We start from the raw sequence: 17,278 nt of genomic DNA on the forward strand, positions 1-17,278 counted from the left end.
AATCATAGTATTCGTTGATTTAAATGCCAAAGTAAGTAGGAATCACAGATTAAAACAACGTAGATATAAGGAATAACATTAGTAAATAAATCAAATTAGACAGGCCAATATATACATTAACACATTAACACACGTCATTCCTTCTTCTCGTCTGGGCTTTCGTCGGACTCCTCGCGAATGAGAGGCTCTGTTTGGCTGTAAACAATGCGATGAGCCGCTAACAGGTTCTTTCGCTGGTGTCGTTTCACTAAAATGGCAAAGGACAATCAACGATATGGAGTACAGTATGGGTATCTACCTGTTTTTCTATTCTTATTAAGTATCAAAATAATTTTTTATCCTACTGAACTTTATAATTACTATACAACAATAAAGAGGCGATACCATGGGAATAGAAAGACATTTACTAGCTACACAGAGTCGCACAACACTATTTTAAAAATACAAGGTAAAATAACTTAACTGACAAAAACGTAGGTGCTAGGGTGTGGGAGTTTGCAGCAGTGGAACAATTAAAAGGGTTCAGTAGCATAAAAGACTTTCTGGGTTGCCTCATCTGGCTAGCGCTTCCCGGAAAGGTTTACACCTGCCAACCAGGGACCGAAGCCATGTTGTTAAAACAATATATTTGTTACCCTATCTGCAAACTAGCCCTTTCTTTGGGAACTAGGGGGAGGGAGGAAAGGAAATGAGAAGTCACAAGAGGCGACCAAGAACAGGAATTCAAACAAACGCGTCTTCCGTAGCCATTTTATCAGTTTTGCGCACACTCGAGTACATATTTTGTAGTAAGCAAAACAGGTTGGCACGACCGCCAAAAGGCTCCGGAGGCCCTAGGGTAAAACTGAAAGACGAAGCCTCCTTCGAGCAAAAACTTTCTTAACCACGTCCTTTATATTAGCTTAACAAATATTTCAGAATGTTACTTGCAGCTATTTTCTTGCAATCTTTTGAAACGCTTTACTATCTTTCAAGCATCTTTTCATTACGTTTGATTAATCAAACTCTTGAATGGAATTCAGTATTTTAAGAGGCCCCCTAGACCTCGAGGGAATTTGACCGCCCTCATCCCTCTCGGAAGCCCTGCAGATTGGCAGCAATGTCGACAAAATAAGACTTGATATCTGACGAAGTACCAACCGTTTTCTCGCATTTCTATTTTCTGGGCCTCTGGAAGCAAAAATGATGTGACAAGCTCTGCTACAATCTCTTCACTCTCAAGTTCAGTGCGCCTAAAAAGAAAAAAGATGACATGAGATACCCGAAAGCTGTTTACAAACATAAAAGTCAAATACATCTGGGACTGACTCGTGTACGTACGTCATGAATACATAATTGACTTGCGGACGCAGTGATCTAAAATCAGGCCTAGAACAATAGAAACTTACGTTGCCTCTATTTCATAAGCTGCCTCGTTGACCTTTTCGGCTATCACTTGGATCTCTTTCCGCGCCTGCGCGTCTGCTGTTTTCTCAATGGCGTCCATTATTATATCTTCCAGATAACTGTCTACGGTTTCTTGATTAACTTTGATAATCTGTAAACAACAAGCATCAATCTATGCATATAAATTTGGCAGAGGAATCATTCTGTTTTGTTAGGAATTGTACGTTTTGTTTCAAAAGTCAAGTACACAGTAACGAGAACATGTGAAATTGAAAAACGTGAAAAATAAGTATATTATGGAATGCAAAAAGCAGACAAAGTAGTAGTATTTGATCGATTAAACAATCCTCAGAAGAGATTTACCAACGACGAGGCACTGAAAAAAGTCATACTTGAATCAAAGAATATTCATGGTACTGTGGAAATGATTCTAAAAGGACTAGCTACCAAAAACTCTAAATGATTGATAATCGCATAATTGGTGATTGTCAATACTAGTGGAGCATTTAGAACGAAATAACAACAATACAAGTTACGGAGATTATCTCTTGAAAAAAGCATTGGAAGATAATATGGCCCGTAAAGACTACTTAAAACTGAAGCTAATATTGTCTTTCTGTTATTAAGTAAAGCCTGAAAGCACCATGAAAGGAAGGTCAATGTGTCATGTTGCTCGAGGGGTAAAATGTATGACAGCTGGGCTCTAAGTAACCGGCCGCCTCATGACGCAAACTGAATCAATTGCCCATCAGTAGATGTTGATTCAACAGAGAATTCTCAACACATATCAAAACCTGTTGTCAAGGGAAATCTGTTTGATGAATTTAATTAGAAATTAGCGCGACTTGTAAATAATAACAAAGGATGCTAAAATATGGCTCGTATCATATAAGAAATTTATGGTGTTCAAAAAACCAGTACCCAATCTATTGATTTTATTTTGCCAAAACATCCTAACATATCATTCAACCGAAAAAAACATCGAACAAAGCATTGTTAAAAATTGATGCTCACCTGCTTAAAGATTTCATCTTCTTCACGGCGTCGTCTTTCTTCAACTTGTCGCCGTCCACTTTCCTCAGCTTCTCGCATACGTCTTTGGCGTTCAGCGAGCATGGCAAACGCGTGAATGCGGCGTTCTCCCTACAAAATTACCTTCAGGAATCATCCAAACATAAAATAAGTTTTCATTTTGTTACTTGTTCTGTTGCTTCAAACAATTTAGAACCTTGTTTCGTGCAGGCACTAAAAAATTTGCATGTTCTGTATATAATTGGCATTATTCATTTAATGAATTAAGGGTTATTTGTTGGTTGAGATTGGGCCAAATGTATCTTGATGGGTTGATGCGAGAAGTTCAAGTTGAAACCCAGTATGAACAGGGCCGAACAGGTGCAATTTTTGAGGCGAATGCAGTTTACACAAATACCGAAGCGCGACATGGCAGATAAAATGTTTGAAGAAAATTGTTTGCTTTTGGTTTATGCTTGCAATGGTCCGGCTTTGCTTTTCACAGAAAATCTTCACCGAATTTCTGCTGTGAAGATCTATGTTGGACGTAAAATGTGATATCACCTCATCTTTTTACATTTTTGATCTAATTACTTGAATTTTTGGTATAGGCACAGTTCTTATTAACTTCTTCAAGCTCCTTTTTTTCTCAAAATAAGCTTTTTCCTCCATTAGTCATTTTCACGTTTGGCAAAAATGGCCATAAGCAAAAAGCACCTGGGTTAGTTCGTTTCGGCTGAACGAAGCTAAACAGAGCATCCAAGATCATTGACCTGCCTAAGACTTGACAGTGCAAAGGATGCTAAAACCTGGCAATCAAAAAAGCGCGAAACATTATGCAACAAACGTTAAGTCATTTTTGTAAGTGTCCAGCTCAGTGTGCTGGGTATGTCAAACAGTTAAAAGGAAAATGCAAGAGAAAGAAGTAGGTGAATGATTGCCTATGCAAGTCCATGATGAAAAGACGAGGATGATGCGGAAAGTAAAAAATACACTTCATCTTGAGCACAGGTTCTTCTACCTTGACTAGAGAAACGGCTTCAAACTCACAAAATAGCACATTGGCACATGATTTGATTAGAAAACCAGAAGATTTGCACTAGGTGGTGTTGGTTCCATCGTCCAAAAGGATTACCAAAGAAAGTGTCAGAAGAGCCGAAGTACATCTTATTCAGTATTCAAAGACACGACAAGCAATTGATTAAGCTTCGAATTAGGACAAGATTAATTAATTTCTTACGAAGAGCAAAGGGATCTTGATTACAATGTACCTAGACACAGCATATAAAAGTTTATTGAAAATTTTTTCAGAGTTAAGAAATGTTTTTAAACAACGAACGACCTAGAAAACTGCTCCATATTTGGGTTAAGCAAAAACATGTCGGCCAAATAGAGCAAGGTTATAAGCAAAACATGTTTGTCTAAAATTACAACTTTATTCAAAGTAAGAAACGGAGTGCAAGCCAATTTCGCTAGCCAATTTCGTCAGATTATAATCGTGGGTGTCTTTGACCCTTTTTCAGGTTCAGGTAATCAACTTTGGATAATCAATCGACAGAGAAGGCAGACAATTTGATAAAGTCAGGAAATCTAACGATCGGAGATAGTACTTAAAAGTATTATTCGGGCTTCGCGAAACGATCAGAAAGTAAGTTACAGTGGAAAGAACTTTGATAACTAGGGAGAAAATCATTTCAAACAAACTTAAGCGACTGCAAGTAAAAGTAAGCTGGCATAAATATACAAAATGGCAAAGCTACGAAGGCAATATAGTAGTTTGAAGAAAGAATGAGCTCAAATACTTGATACCAACATAGAAACAGCCACGCTTGACTTCAGGTCGGTTCCTTGACTTTCAAATACGCACTAGCCTCGCGATCGCCTGCCCAGTTGCTTGTAATCCAAGCTCACTCACAGTAAAGAAGTGAAACTTTGGTTGAAGGATTCTACTCTTTAATAATTCATCAAAAGCCACTTTTGACAAAACACTGGATAGTGGTGAAATCTTTTACATGCACCTTCGTGCGTATAAAAATCACCTAACACCGATTAGAAATTTATGAAGGTAAAGCAAATCATATTTATTTTGTGTCAGAAGCAAAGATTCTGCGGCCAGTGACAGTTAAGCTCATACAGTGAGCCTTATAGACACGGTTTATACACATAGAATTTGTAATGTCTGTAGTGATCTACCAATAGAGACTTTAATTTGCAACTTAGATCTTTAACAGAACAAAAGCATCACAGCGTCCTGCAGCCAAGATCTTGGAAATGTTGCCTTACAATTTCTGATTAATATTTTTTTAAAGAGGCCCCTAAATGATGAAAACGAGAATAAAAAGTAGTTCAACATTGAACACAATACAAACATCAAAAGGGGAAATTTCATGATGATATAAAATAAGTAGAAAGACACATCAGGATAGAAATAAGAAGCAGAAAAACGATTCGAAGAGAATATTTCGCTGAAAATGTTGTTACACGTGACAGAATGATGTTTCGTCAGAATTTGTTTGAATTTTTTGACACGCACACGCTTGAATGTAGAATGAAGCGTGTTTTCTTACAATATCAGGCTTGTATTGGATGGAACACTCTTTAAAACGATTGATAATATCATTTCCTTAAGTATTCTTGCCGAGTCGAACAAGTAAAAGTCATCCATTTGCAAATTCACTACGCTTGAACTACAGAGAGGCCAAAGAGCAAGCAGGGAGAGGTACTGTATGATAACTGGAACGTTTCTGGCATACAGAGACAGATACGCACTTTCAGGTAAAGATACTACATATTCAAGTCTGCGGTTTTGGCTTTTCTAAGCTGGTAATAAAGACAACCTTATTCTAAGAATACGTGAACAAGAACATTTAAAACGAGTCATCAAGAGTCGGCAATTTTCATTGCAATCAGAAATGGACTTCAATGCAATTCCAGATGATTGATAAAAATCCGTTTCAATATTGGAAATATTAATTCTATTTTGTGCAGTCTTGGTAAAACAGCTAACCATGATGATAACTTTGATAAAATTGTGAAATGCAAAATCTTTAATTTAATCTAACGAAATTAGGTGACCTTGAAAACGCCATGACAGAAACAAAGTTACAAGTACACAGCTGCATAGCTAGTTTACGAGAACTGCGAGAAAAGACTTTTTTGTTGATAAATTTAAGCCGCAACAATGAATGGCTTAAAACTGTGAATGGCTTAATTCTGTGAATGACTTATTTTCTTCGGTTTTTGAGAGCATTTTGAGTGCATTCATTGAAACAAATGAATGGCTGATCAGTCATCATACGAGTCATAATAAAAAAAGCCTTCGTCTTCGAATCTGCCTCCAGATCCAGACCTGACCACGATTCTTCCATTATTTCCTTTTAACACCTTGTTTACAGCAGAAAAACAGCTCTGATTGCTGTATTTTTTAAAAAATGGTGATCCTGCAAAACCTTTTTAAGTCCTGAACGCAATCCTTGACTGTAAACCACGAAGTAAGGTCTCTCAATACAAAACTGGCAATAATCTCCCAGTTTATGTTTGTTCATTAATAACATTTCGATTCACCCCAATTCTTATCGAATCACATGCTGTAGAAAACACAAGTTCGTTGGGCCTCAAATCAAACTGCTTTTGCGAAGGGCTTTATGAAAATTTCAAAGGAAGCTGACAAAGGTAAAAGTGGTTTACAGCCACTCGACCACCAGCGGTTGACCAATCAAATTGCACACAGAAAAAAGGTGGGACCTGCAAATCAGCAAAATTCTAGAGCAGCGCACAGTGGTTTCACGGGAGCAGTTTGCAATTCCTTTCAAAAGCGCGTGCTCTGATCAATTTGGCCTATTTATTCATGGAATCGCTGTACTTATACATGTCAAATGCCTTTAAGAAATAAAAGAAGGGCGAAAATTGTAAGCAAGTAGCCAAAATAGGAGCCTTGCAATACTTTATAGCCAGAAGAGGAATGCTATACACCCTGAAACTAGAGTAGTATCTACGGAAAGACATTCAATCCTTTCAAAAGGTGCTTCCTGTAGAAAAGGTTTCAAAGGGTAAGCATCCATGTTACGCTACCCCACTTATCGGATTAACAGTAAAACCCGCCTTGCTGCTTCGTGAGTTGTCATGTTTCTCCAGAATGCCGTTTGCCTTTTTGAAAGCTAAACCATCTGCATTCGGTAAGATCTTTATGATCGTCTGTCCTTATTTTGAAACTGCATATATCTATATATACTGGCAACTTGCTCGGTTGTTGTTTTAAAAAGCACACAATTAGACTTTCGACTCTTGATGTAGCTGGATTAAAAGTATTGTGAAAGTATGCTTTTAAGGGAGGGACTTATGAAGCTGAATTCTGTACTTTCAGTGGGCGGATTTTTATTGACGTAAGAAATTCAATCGATTGTAGCAGTTCTTTTCACCACGCATGCGAGTGGAAACGATTTCTGGCGCATCTGATATTTGAAAAAACATAATTAATACATGGGTTGAAGATGATTACAGAAAACCCACCTGAATACGTATAAGCTCTTTGCTGAGAAAATCCAACATGTCCCCAAGAGTTTCTCCTCCATGGCGAGAAAGTGACTCCTCAACAACTGACTCCTAGAACACAGAAAGGTGGGGTAGTCACACACCTGAATGCATCATATATTTTCAATAGTTGCAGCTTCAATTATGCCATAACACTCATCTGGTTCTCTCTCAGCAGCTTATGGTACACAATCACATCATTTAAGCGAAGGAACATAAATGCACAAAAGTACGATCCATCCAACATATAAAACCTTCAAATAAAAAATTTTCATTCCTAGTCAACATGTACTGCTGAAATAAATTTTTTGATGATTGAAAACTGGCTTAAGAATTGAAAAATAAAAATGAGCCATACTTTATGCTGCTCAAGGCGTCTTTCCCTTTGAAGTTCCAAAATTTTCTGTTGCTCCATTTTCTTGATTTGTTGCTCTGCCTCCTGCAATGCGTGCGTGCTGCGCAGCTCCTGGATCAACTCTCTGCGTTTTTCTTTGCCCTCAAACATCTAAAGTGAATCGCAAATCGTTCTAACTAGTTTTTATTTAGAACTTTCATACAAAGAAAATAAATAACGCTTTCTTAGAAGAAATCCAATTATTCTGAGAGGCAACAATATGGAACCGTTAAAAACAAGAATAAAAAACATTTACTTTTGATAGCACAGCGAAAAAACCGGTTTGTTTAAGCATATATTTTCTCAGGATATTTTAAAGACAGCACAATTATCATTATAAAATGAAATGATAGATTAATTGTCATTGAAGGCTAATGAATTAACTGAAAAATTGATTAAATTGACCATGGTAAGGTTTCTCAAGGCTTTGAAAGCCACTGCGATATCCAATGAAAAGGCAGCAGTTTAATCAAACAAAAGAAATAAACAATAAATTCTCTATACACAGTTATGAATTTAAAAGCTGTTTTCAAAAAGCTGTCTGTTGCTAAAAATTGAGATTATTTCAGCATAAAGTACCGATTTGTGACGAGATAAATTGTTTCCAATAGTTTGACTGCATTATGGTATTTTCTCTTTTCAATTTCCGAGAGCCCGAGTGGTGTAGACGGGTGAGCTTTCTCAGGGTGTCTCCCAATGTCTCGATTTCTTAACATAAAGGAATGAAAATCCCTTGATGCAAAGGAGAGTACTTCAGAATGTAACAGTCTTCCTATTGCAATTTTCCTAATTAATGCTAATTAAAAATGATTTAACTGAACTTGTTATGCGCTACGTGCACTGGTTGGAACAGACCGGTTTTATCCCATTGCAACTTAATAAGACATAAACAATTTAACTTGAAACTTGCGACCAACCCCAAAGCAATGCTCGGTAAACACTATGATATGTTTCTCATATAACTTTAGAAGTGAGGACATGTGGAAGCCTCTTAATAGTTAACTAGCAGCATTCATTCTTCGACACAGAATGCTGATAATCTGATGTCAATCTGCAAGATGTGGAGCCTCTATTAATGGACCCCTTAATATAACTGAAAACACTCAATGTCTCTATTTATATCAGATCTTAGCATTTGGCTACTAGTAGCAGAAAAATCCTCACAAATGACAGAAACTCTGGTTCTACAAAGGACAGTTATGTGGCCACTATACAAAATGGCCTATTTTGTGAATCTAAATTAAAAACATCTCACATACCATATTTTGTATAGCACGACCACGTATAATTTTCTGTAAGAATATCACCGCAAGTTCTTCTTCTTCATCTGCCTGAAATAAAAACAAAAGATCAAAGTGTTATAGAAAATAGCGAGAGTGTCTGTCATGGTTTATGCATGACCAAAGGATTCAACTAAAACTACTACGTAATGGACAAAGATAAGCTTATTTTTTGTAGGATCTTTGTAAAGGGATTCAGACAAATCAAAAACAATGAAATGGGTGAAAAATTCAATACAGAAGAGCTTCGTTCATGAAACTCATGTGTGATGGAAGAAACAAACAACCTTGGATCATAACAGTACGTTCCAAAAGTAAAAACACTTGTAAATCTATTATCAAGATTTTCATTTCACGTTATCGTAGAGGTTGCCATACACCACGACTTCTAAGGGATCGATCTCAAAAAAAGCAGGCATACCTCATTTGGTTCCTCAACGGTTGGCGTTGGAGGCCTGGGGATCGGCTTTTCAATCTTGTGCAAGAACCGCAATGGTTTCGGCGGCTCCTTCGGTTTCTTTTCATCTTCTAGTTGCTTAGAGACTTCTTCTAGTTCAAATTTTCTTCGTTCTGTACGCTTTACAAACCCATTTTTACCAGCAGATTTTGGTTTCGGTGCTATAACTCTCGGTTTCAGTACATAATCTGGTAACGAGGCTTCCAGCTCCAGAAGGCCCTGATATGTGCTCAGGTATCTGCTTTTAACCACAAACTGCTCTGAGCCTCGATCAAGGAAAACACCAATGCGAGACATCGGGGCGTAAACCTGCGACGAGGGATCTGAATAGTCTTTTAAGAAGTCTCTGCGTTCCAGATTGCCCTCCACTGCATCTCGCTTTTTCGTGAGTTTTCTTATAACTAGAAAATATCAAAAGCAGTCAAAGATTATTTGTATAAACAATCTTGATGTTAGTGAGACGGAAGTTAAGAGGTCATGTGACTTCAAATCGGTTGGAAGTTCTTGTTGAACAGAAAAGGTCACGACTAAGCAATGCAGTCAAGGTTAAAGTTTGAGAAATGAAAACACAAAATGTATTATAACTCTGTATAAAAATATTAAGCATTCGACACTGGGAAAAGTGTAGAAATGTTTAAGGAAAGCCAGCAAAATTTGGTTGTCTAAAAACTTCTCTTACTTCTCATGTGTTCTAATTTTATCTTTTCAAATTTGCTATCTTTTTCTGTCTGCTTGCCCGACCTAGAATATTAAAATGAGAAATATCATATGAAAGCACAAAATTTGGCGTTGCGTTATTTCAAAGAGCAACAAAAGCAACTTCAGATCAAACTTTTATCTAAGTAGAATTCAAGGAAAATCTTCTGACCAACACAAGTTCTGTTGTAAAAATTCGAGACTTAATTTTCCTTAGCATCAATGATGAAGAATGCAACTGTCAATCAAACTTTGACCAATCAAGAAGCGTCTAGGAGGTAATACACTGATTGATTGGCCAGTTCTGATAGACAGATGGCTCAGGCAACTTTAGAATATAGAAATAAGGCTAAGTTAAAAGGTCTTAAGTTGGAAGGCTGAATAACTTAGAAAGGTGATTTTCCACGGAGTTATGCAACGGCAATACATCATAGATCCAATCAGTTTTCGAGTATTTAAAGACAAAAGAATGTTGAACCACCGCTGCAGTTTAGACGAACTAATTAGAATTTTTGAATCGTGTTAAACCCTGAAGCTTACCACAAACGATCCAATCTTTTGTTGTTCAATTCTGCATTCGTATCTTCCCTTTGCTGTAAAATTTTTACTAGCACTTCCAGTCTGGCTTCTTGTAATCTGTTAAAGGAAGCAGAATTTCGTAGGAAATAAGGAACGATGCTGACAACCACATTAGAAAATTACAAAAATAAAAGAAAGCTAACTGATCGTAGGTAAGCAAAAAAGACTGAATATCTTCAATTAAACGCAACAGGATTAATGCGACCAGACACAAAGAATCAACGTAACAAGCTTTGGGGATTTTCAACAACCTCTTAATATCTAGAGGATTGATAAATTGATCTAACATAAATAATTAATAGCAGGAGCATTGGGGTGACTACTACCTTTCCTACAAGGAATCTCTTCCTTCTCTCCAGCTAATTGACATATTTGAATTGGATAAAAAGTAAATATTGCCTACTGCAAACAACAGGAAACGGAACATACAATTCAATTTCTCTTTCTCTAAACGCCCACTCTTTTCTCTCCTGTTCGTCCATCATGGCTCGCCTTTTCTCCAAATTTTCAACATCATTCAGTGCTGGCAGCGTTGCTTCCCTGTAAGATATTCAACACACATCGTTAAAAAAAGCAGTGCATGATAAACCTCCAATCCGGCTTCATTATAAAATGATTCTCTAGCAAATACGTATTCATTTTCTGCGGATAATATTCATCTGATGCAAGTGTTGCCCGAAACTATAGTAACTGCATTCCTTAACTAAGTGTATAAAATATCAACAAGTACCAAGTAGAATGAAATACGTGTTATACTGGTACCGTGACCTCCATTTTATCAAAATAGGAAATTGGTGTTTTTATACCAGTAAGGTTCAATCTACAAAGAAACTATTATCTTACCATGCTCTCTTAGCTCTGGCCCTTTCAATCATTTCAACTTCTGCGAGACCAGCTGGTAAACCATGTCCTAAAAGATAGCAATGGCTTTTATCAACAAAAAAATAACGCAAAATTTTCTAAAATTTAATGGATATTTGCACGGAAAAGGTTCTGGCAAACAGGCAGCTGCATTCTAAAGAAAGTTGTTAGGACTACGGACACTGGTAAGACACAGCTTGGAAACAGCAATGCATAATAAATATCATACTCGGGTTAGAACAAGCGACCGGTCTGCTAATATGAACACAAGGAAGCTGTTCGAAAACAAAATTAGCTGAAGGCACAGGCTAAAACGGGCATTTTTTCGAGATGGGTTGGGAAAAGTTTGGCGAATTTTTCCTGTTATCCAAGAAAGAATAAGAGTTTTGCTTGACACTTTGACTAAGCAAAGGCTACTTGTAAGCTACAATAGAGCAAAATTTATGCAGTTTATCAAGATTTTACAAAACCTTCCGCCCTTTAGCTATTAGCCAATGCATTTTAAATTTCTTGGCAGTATCTTATAAATATAGGATGTATCCACAAACATCTTTTAGCGTCATGTTTGCAAATTTTGGTAAAAGATACAGGACAGGGACGAGAAGGCATGAAAAGATAAAGCCAACAGATAGCCTGGATCGATAAGAGGGTTTTGAACTTAGATAAAATTCTTATGTTATGTGAAATTTTCACTATCAGTCATTCCTATGGCGGAAATGTCACACAGTATCTAAAGCGATTGCACAATAAAAGTAGACAATTAAAAAGACCCTATGTCTAGATCCAACAGGTTTTTACTGACTAAAACATTAAAATGCTGAACTGAAACGAACCATAGGCAAGAGTAGCTAACGTGAGTAACTCTGGCTGGGATCCAGGACGTATGACGTACTCAGGTGAGTAGGGGTCAGTCTGTGTTTCACTGTCCCTGTAATCTGTTTGCACCATGACAGTTCTTGTGAGTGGAGTTGGTGCCCTCTCAGCTATCACTTCGGTGCCAGTCATTGGATCAGTTCTGAAAACAGAAATAAAAACCTTCTATTAATATGATTGTTTTATTAATTCACACAATATGTAGAATCAATAAATAAATCTTTCAGCATGGCACTTCCAACAATAGCTTTAGCTCTAATAAAAGTAGGATGCAAAGGAAGAAACAAGTGTTGTTTTGATGCAGGAGCATTGATAAAGAAAGAGTGGCGAGGCCCCAGGTCGTGGACGCTGAAGAGGCCTCAGAACAATTTGTAGCTGTAAAGGTACTCAATCTTTATGTTAATATTACATTCAGTATTAAATTCATGCTTTACCAAGTAGCCATCGGTGGCATTCAATGGCTCGGTTTCGATAGAAAATGCATAATAATAACAATGATATTACTATAAGTAGCTTAGAGAGTGGAAGTCGTGAGACCTTTAAAACCTGGTCATGCTCTATCTTCCTACTTGTTTTAGTTGATCATATGTCCGTTCACACTGAAGCACTGACAGACAGACAGTTCATAACTTCACCTGACATAGCTTCAAGAGCCTCTAGAAAAGGCTGTTTTTGATTATTCGATTTAATGACAAAAAGCCCTCATTTGCATTTTCGATCACTTTGAAAGGATGATATCCAGGCAAGGATCTTTGGTCGATTTTGTAACATCTCAATTTGAGCAATAATTAATTCATGTGTTTCAAAGCAGAATCTTTCACAAAATCAAAGAACATAACGACGACACATTCTTCTTGACCTGATATTGAAGTGACTTCTTCAAATAATTCGATTAGTTGCAACACGCATGATTTTTTGCAACAGAATTCAAATTGAATAACATGCAAAGGTAGTTGTGTATTCACTGATGTTCTTAGTTGAAAACGCTTTTGAGAGGAGTGTTTAATAACAACCAAACATCAGTGGCTTCAATGCAGCTTAGTACACCTAAGTTCAATGATTTATGGCCCCCGACCATAAGAGGCCCCACAATCTTGTTTAAATCCATGTTTTTGAGACTTCACTCAAATTCAACTCATTTTCAAAAACTTTTAAATATTCTAAATTGGGGCTTTTGTAACTCAGCTCCTTCTAGTTAACGAGAAAAATTATAATTCTTGAACTTGCTATTTGTGTTTGACATGCTCTACACCCTTCGATGGGACATTTTTGCAATCCGTTAATAGGGCCTGTCTCAGTTTTCCCTTAGTGCAATAACTAGCAGGAAAATTATATTTGATACATAAGATAGCAGTGTAATAAAATGATGATTAGAATAAGAAAATATGCCATTCATTTAGCAATTTTTAAACTTAAAGGCAATATTTATTGCAAAGTTTTATTGTAAAAAATGTGATATAGTCAGCTTGTTTACTAAAATATATTTATATATACCTGTTTGCTTGTAAAACAACATCAGCTGGAACTTGCTGAAGAAAGGGTATAATGGGTCTATAATAGAGAACAACAGTAAAACGATTACATTTTGTGATACATAGCAAGAATTTGGCATAGGTGGGACACTAAATTTGAACACTAAACTGCACATCCAGGTCTGTTGCTGGCTATTGTGCTCAAGGGTGGTTTCCAAGTCCCATTTGCCAACAAAGTGGGTGAGCCATCCTTTTTATGTCGAAAAGTTTAGAAATTTGAGGACTAAGCACCCCTATATGGAAAAAAACTCCACATTTTTGCCATGGATATTTTTCAAGTGAGGTGCCACACCCCTCACCTCAGATGGCAAAATTTTTCTTCTACGATTAACAAATTTTTAAGTAGATTTCAATTACAAAAGTTAGTTGCCTAATTTTGATTGTATTGACCAGAACTATATTTAATTGAACTGAATTTTTCATCTTCGATCATGTTTCTCTATTTTCATCCATACATAAAAAGTAACTTGTTTTCAAGAATACCAATAGTCTAGGACCTCACATTACTGAACCCTTGGTTCTTGAATGTCTTTGAAAGAGATAGTTAAAAATAAAATATAATTATACCTTCTAAAATACTTGTATCTGTCAATCCCACCAACTTCAGATTGCTGGTAAGTGACATTTGGTACTCTTACTGTAGGGTCATAATTGAATCTACAAGAAAACAAAATGTCCAGTTATCTGTGAAAGACAAAAAACTTCAAGCTGATAATAGCAAAAATCAGGAAGAACATTTCTTACTTTGTATATCTTATCAGAGATTCCCTTGCTTGCTCTTGATAACCTCTCCATTGTCTTGGAATGAATCCAGGGACAGGGTCCTTAGAATCAATTCTGACACTACTGTTAGGAAAATGGCGCAGTCCACTGAACATTGTTTTGTACTCAGGGACTCTTTGCTGAGATAAAACAACAAACACAATGGTTAGGAAAAAAGAACTGGAACTAATGGAAAAATGATTCTTTGAAAAAAAGTATGACCTGGCTTTTCTGCTAAAAGAAGCTATTCATTCCCATGTATGCTCTAAATCAGTTTCAGCTTACAAAAAAATGCTTTAGAATTAGATTAGAAAAATGAAAAGTTTTATCCATAACAAAATACTATACATTCATATACTAATTATTCCAGTCTTGCACACAAAGCTAATATAAAAAAGAATCATGATTGCTAAGAGAGATTTTTGGCTACATGAGCTCCTTTCCTTTTTACTGCTACAGACAAATGAAAAAAATTGAATCACTTTTCTTTTTGAATAACCCTTATTATCAATTCTCACATTTGAAAGTATCTACAAAGTTATAAGCAACTACAATTATTATGCTAAAATGTAAGAAATCAAAATACTTGTGCAACAATTCATGCATATGCAGTACTTACAATTCTTTCAACATTTGTGCTGGCTCTAAATGTTGCCCTGGCATGATCTCTTTCACTTGATAAGGTATAGACAGGATCTAGAATGACAAAGTTTGAAATGAATTGCCCTCAAACTGTAGCTAATCTAAATGGTTAGCAATTTCTTAGACATGGACAGATACAGAGCCATAAATCCCAGGGGGGTGGGGGGAACTGGCCCCGCAAAAATCTGGAGCAAAACGGTTTATTTTTGAACAATTATTAATCATTTTGCTTGAAAGGATGAAATCCCTGGTAGCTGGGTTGGAACCAAACTACTTTTTCGGTGTTATTGAAACAAACCTCTGCTGCTAAGTCATAGTGTCAAGAGCAAGTTGACTTTTGCTGATGGCCGTTATTTTTGTAAGCAGAGTGGTATTTATCTTTTTACAGGATAAAATTTTTTTCCTTTTTTTATCATTTTCTACCACTTTGTTTTTGAAAACAGAGTAGGAAATAATAAGAGAGCAAACTGTTATTTTATTTGACCTATAAGATAAACCTTTTTTACTTATATTTCTATTATTTGCTTATTATTCGCTCTTATTTAGTAAATCACTTTCTGTATTATTAAAATGTATTCATTTTTGATGTGTAAACATGGCCTACCTAAAACACTCAAAATAAGAAAGATGCATTTTTCTGTTCAGGAAGTAAAATTATACCAATCACTATAACAACATCCCTTCTTTCCTCAGCGTCTGTCACTAAAGTTTAAGCATGGGTCATAAATTTTGACTTTTGCTTTTTAAGTCATTAGTCCCTCAACTGTTTCCATACACACATACTATAAATTGCTTGTGGTGCCATGACTCACTGCACACTTTATATTCATTTGCTCTGCTGACTCCCAATTCACATGGCAGTCAGAATTTCATATGAATCTCTTGATAATTACAAATGGCTGATGTCATGGTTACTTCTATGAAAAGGGCACTTTAGCCCCCTTTTCCCTCCTATCAAAAGGCAACAAGGGCAGTTAACCCTGTGCCCCCCTTCTCTGCCATCACTGGCACAGCCCCCTTCCTAACTTTCTAGGATGGCACCCTGCTTAATGTATGCAATCATATATGCTAACAATTACAAACATCACAAACATAATGCTTGCTTGATCTCATAGAGAGTTCTTCCAAAGACGTTTCATACTATTCATTATATGAATGCTATCTTTATGTCCTCAATCTGAGAATATTGCAGGCTATCAACAAACTTCAACACAAAGTCATTTTATTGATTCCTTAAATCATTTTTGATATGTATAATAATTTGAGGAAAATCTATGGGATCAGGACGGTGATTCATTTAATGTAATTGCCATTTTCTTCACCTTCCATTGCCATGGATGAAAAAGATAGGGGGTGAAACTTTAATCTGGTCACTGAATGTGAATATTCCTTGAAAACTTGAGCACTTAAGCAAATGGGCATATTTAACAGAACAGTCAGAGGGTGACACATCCAACACGCTTTTAAAAATTTTAAATAAGAAAAACAGAGTCAAAATGATGCAGCCAGAAGTAGAAAATGATAACATACATTGAGTGTAGTCAAGTTCCTTGCTCAAATTGATAAATTCGCTCTACTTTCTTATAGTTAATGTGAGATTTATGTTTTCAGTTGGCCTGATCTATGATGCCAGATCATGGTAGCACGGCAGTTCATTGATAAATTAGCAATATGTGATTGCATGATCGAAAATCTACAGGGTTTTTATTTTACAAAAACATTTACTTGCCTAATGAGTACAATCCAAGTCAACTTTCTACCTGAGTTCAAAACACGTCTTTGGACCATTCAAAATATTATGTGGAAATGGACGACCCAAAGTTTTTTACTTGTCTTCAATTGTACAGTTTTTCTTTATTCGAAGGAGATCTCTTGACAAGATTCTAGTGAATTAAAGCCACTTAAGTGCAGCCAATTATTTAATGCGGCAGCTAAGGTTTAAGCAGGAGAAGTCTGAACTGACGACTTTGGCCTAAATTTTTGGGGAAGCAAGTAAGATAAAGCATTCTCTTACCATACAGATAATCGTATGCTCTTGAAGGTTGAACTGGCGGTTTTGTGACTGTCTGTGTCAGAGACATCTTTATAAAATGAAATGTACAAAAATAATTCCAAAAGCTTCAAGTAAAGTCGGTAAATCGCAAATCAACTGTTCTTGAAAACTGCGGTTGCTGCTGACAACAAGGATGTTACATGGCATTTGGTCAGCGGAAACAAACCCTCTTCTGCTCCAGCGCAGTAATTAATATTTTTATCTGCACGCTTTTTAGCTGGA

At 36.4% G+C, this 17,278-nt stretch overlaps 1 protein-coding gene across 1 annotated transcript; it reads right to left on the bottom strand.

Annotated features, from left to right (window-relative positions):
• Positions 1–64: 64 nt before the first annotated feature.
• LOC135684805 (cilia- and flagella-associated protein 91) lies at positions 65–17,226 on the bottom strand. Its single transcript, XM_065200463.2, has 18 exons — positions 17,018–17,226; positions 14,981–15,057; positions 14,344–14,501; positions 14,167–14,256; positions 13,562–13,618; positions 12,028–12,209; positions 11,177–11,243; positions 10,763–10,873; positions 10,295–10,390; positions 9,738–9,799; positions 9,023–9,459; positions 8,581–8,652; positions 7,286–7,432; positions 6,907–6,999; positions 2,401–2,529; positions 1,389–1,537; positions 1,141–1,232; positions 65–247 (listed from the first exon to the last, which is right to left on the bottom strand). The coding sequence occupies exons 1-18, from the start codon at positions 17,082–17,084 to the stop codon at positions 135–137; spliced, it is 2,199 nt and encodes a 732-aa protein (XP_065056535.2). The 5' UTR covers positions 17,085–17,226; the 3' UTR covers positions 65–134.
• Positions 17,227–17,278: the final 52 nt, after the last annotated feature.

Source organism: Rhopilema esculentum, chromosome 21 (genome assembly GCF_057945365.1).
Source record: "Rhopilema esculentum isolate cy_ngs chromosome 21, ASM5794536v1, whole genome shotgun sequence".
Lineage (NCBI taxonomy): Eukaryota > Metazoa > Cnidaria > Scyphozoa > Rhizostomeae > Rhizostomatidae > Rhopilema > Rhopilema esculentum.

Excerpts from the sequence above, each read along its gene's own strand:
- LOC135684805 (XM_065200463.2), bottom strand. The coding sequence starts at position 17,084 with ATGTCTCTGACACAGACAGTCACAAAACCGCCAGTTCAACCTTCAAGA. Across the intron at positions 1,233-1,388 it reads GCTTATGAAATAGAGGCAAC|GCGCACTGAACTTGAGAGTG; the intron begins GTAAGTTTCTAT and ends TTTTCTTTTTAG. Across the intron at positions 248-1,140 it reads AATAGAAATGCGAGAAAACG|TGAAACGACACCAGCGAAAG; the intron begins GTTGGTACTTCG and ends TTGCCATTTTAG.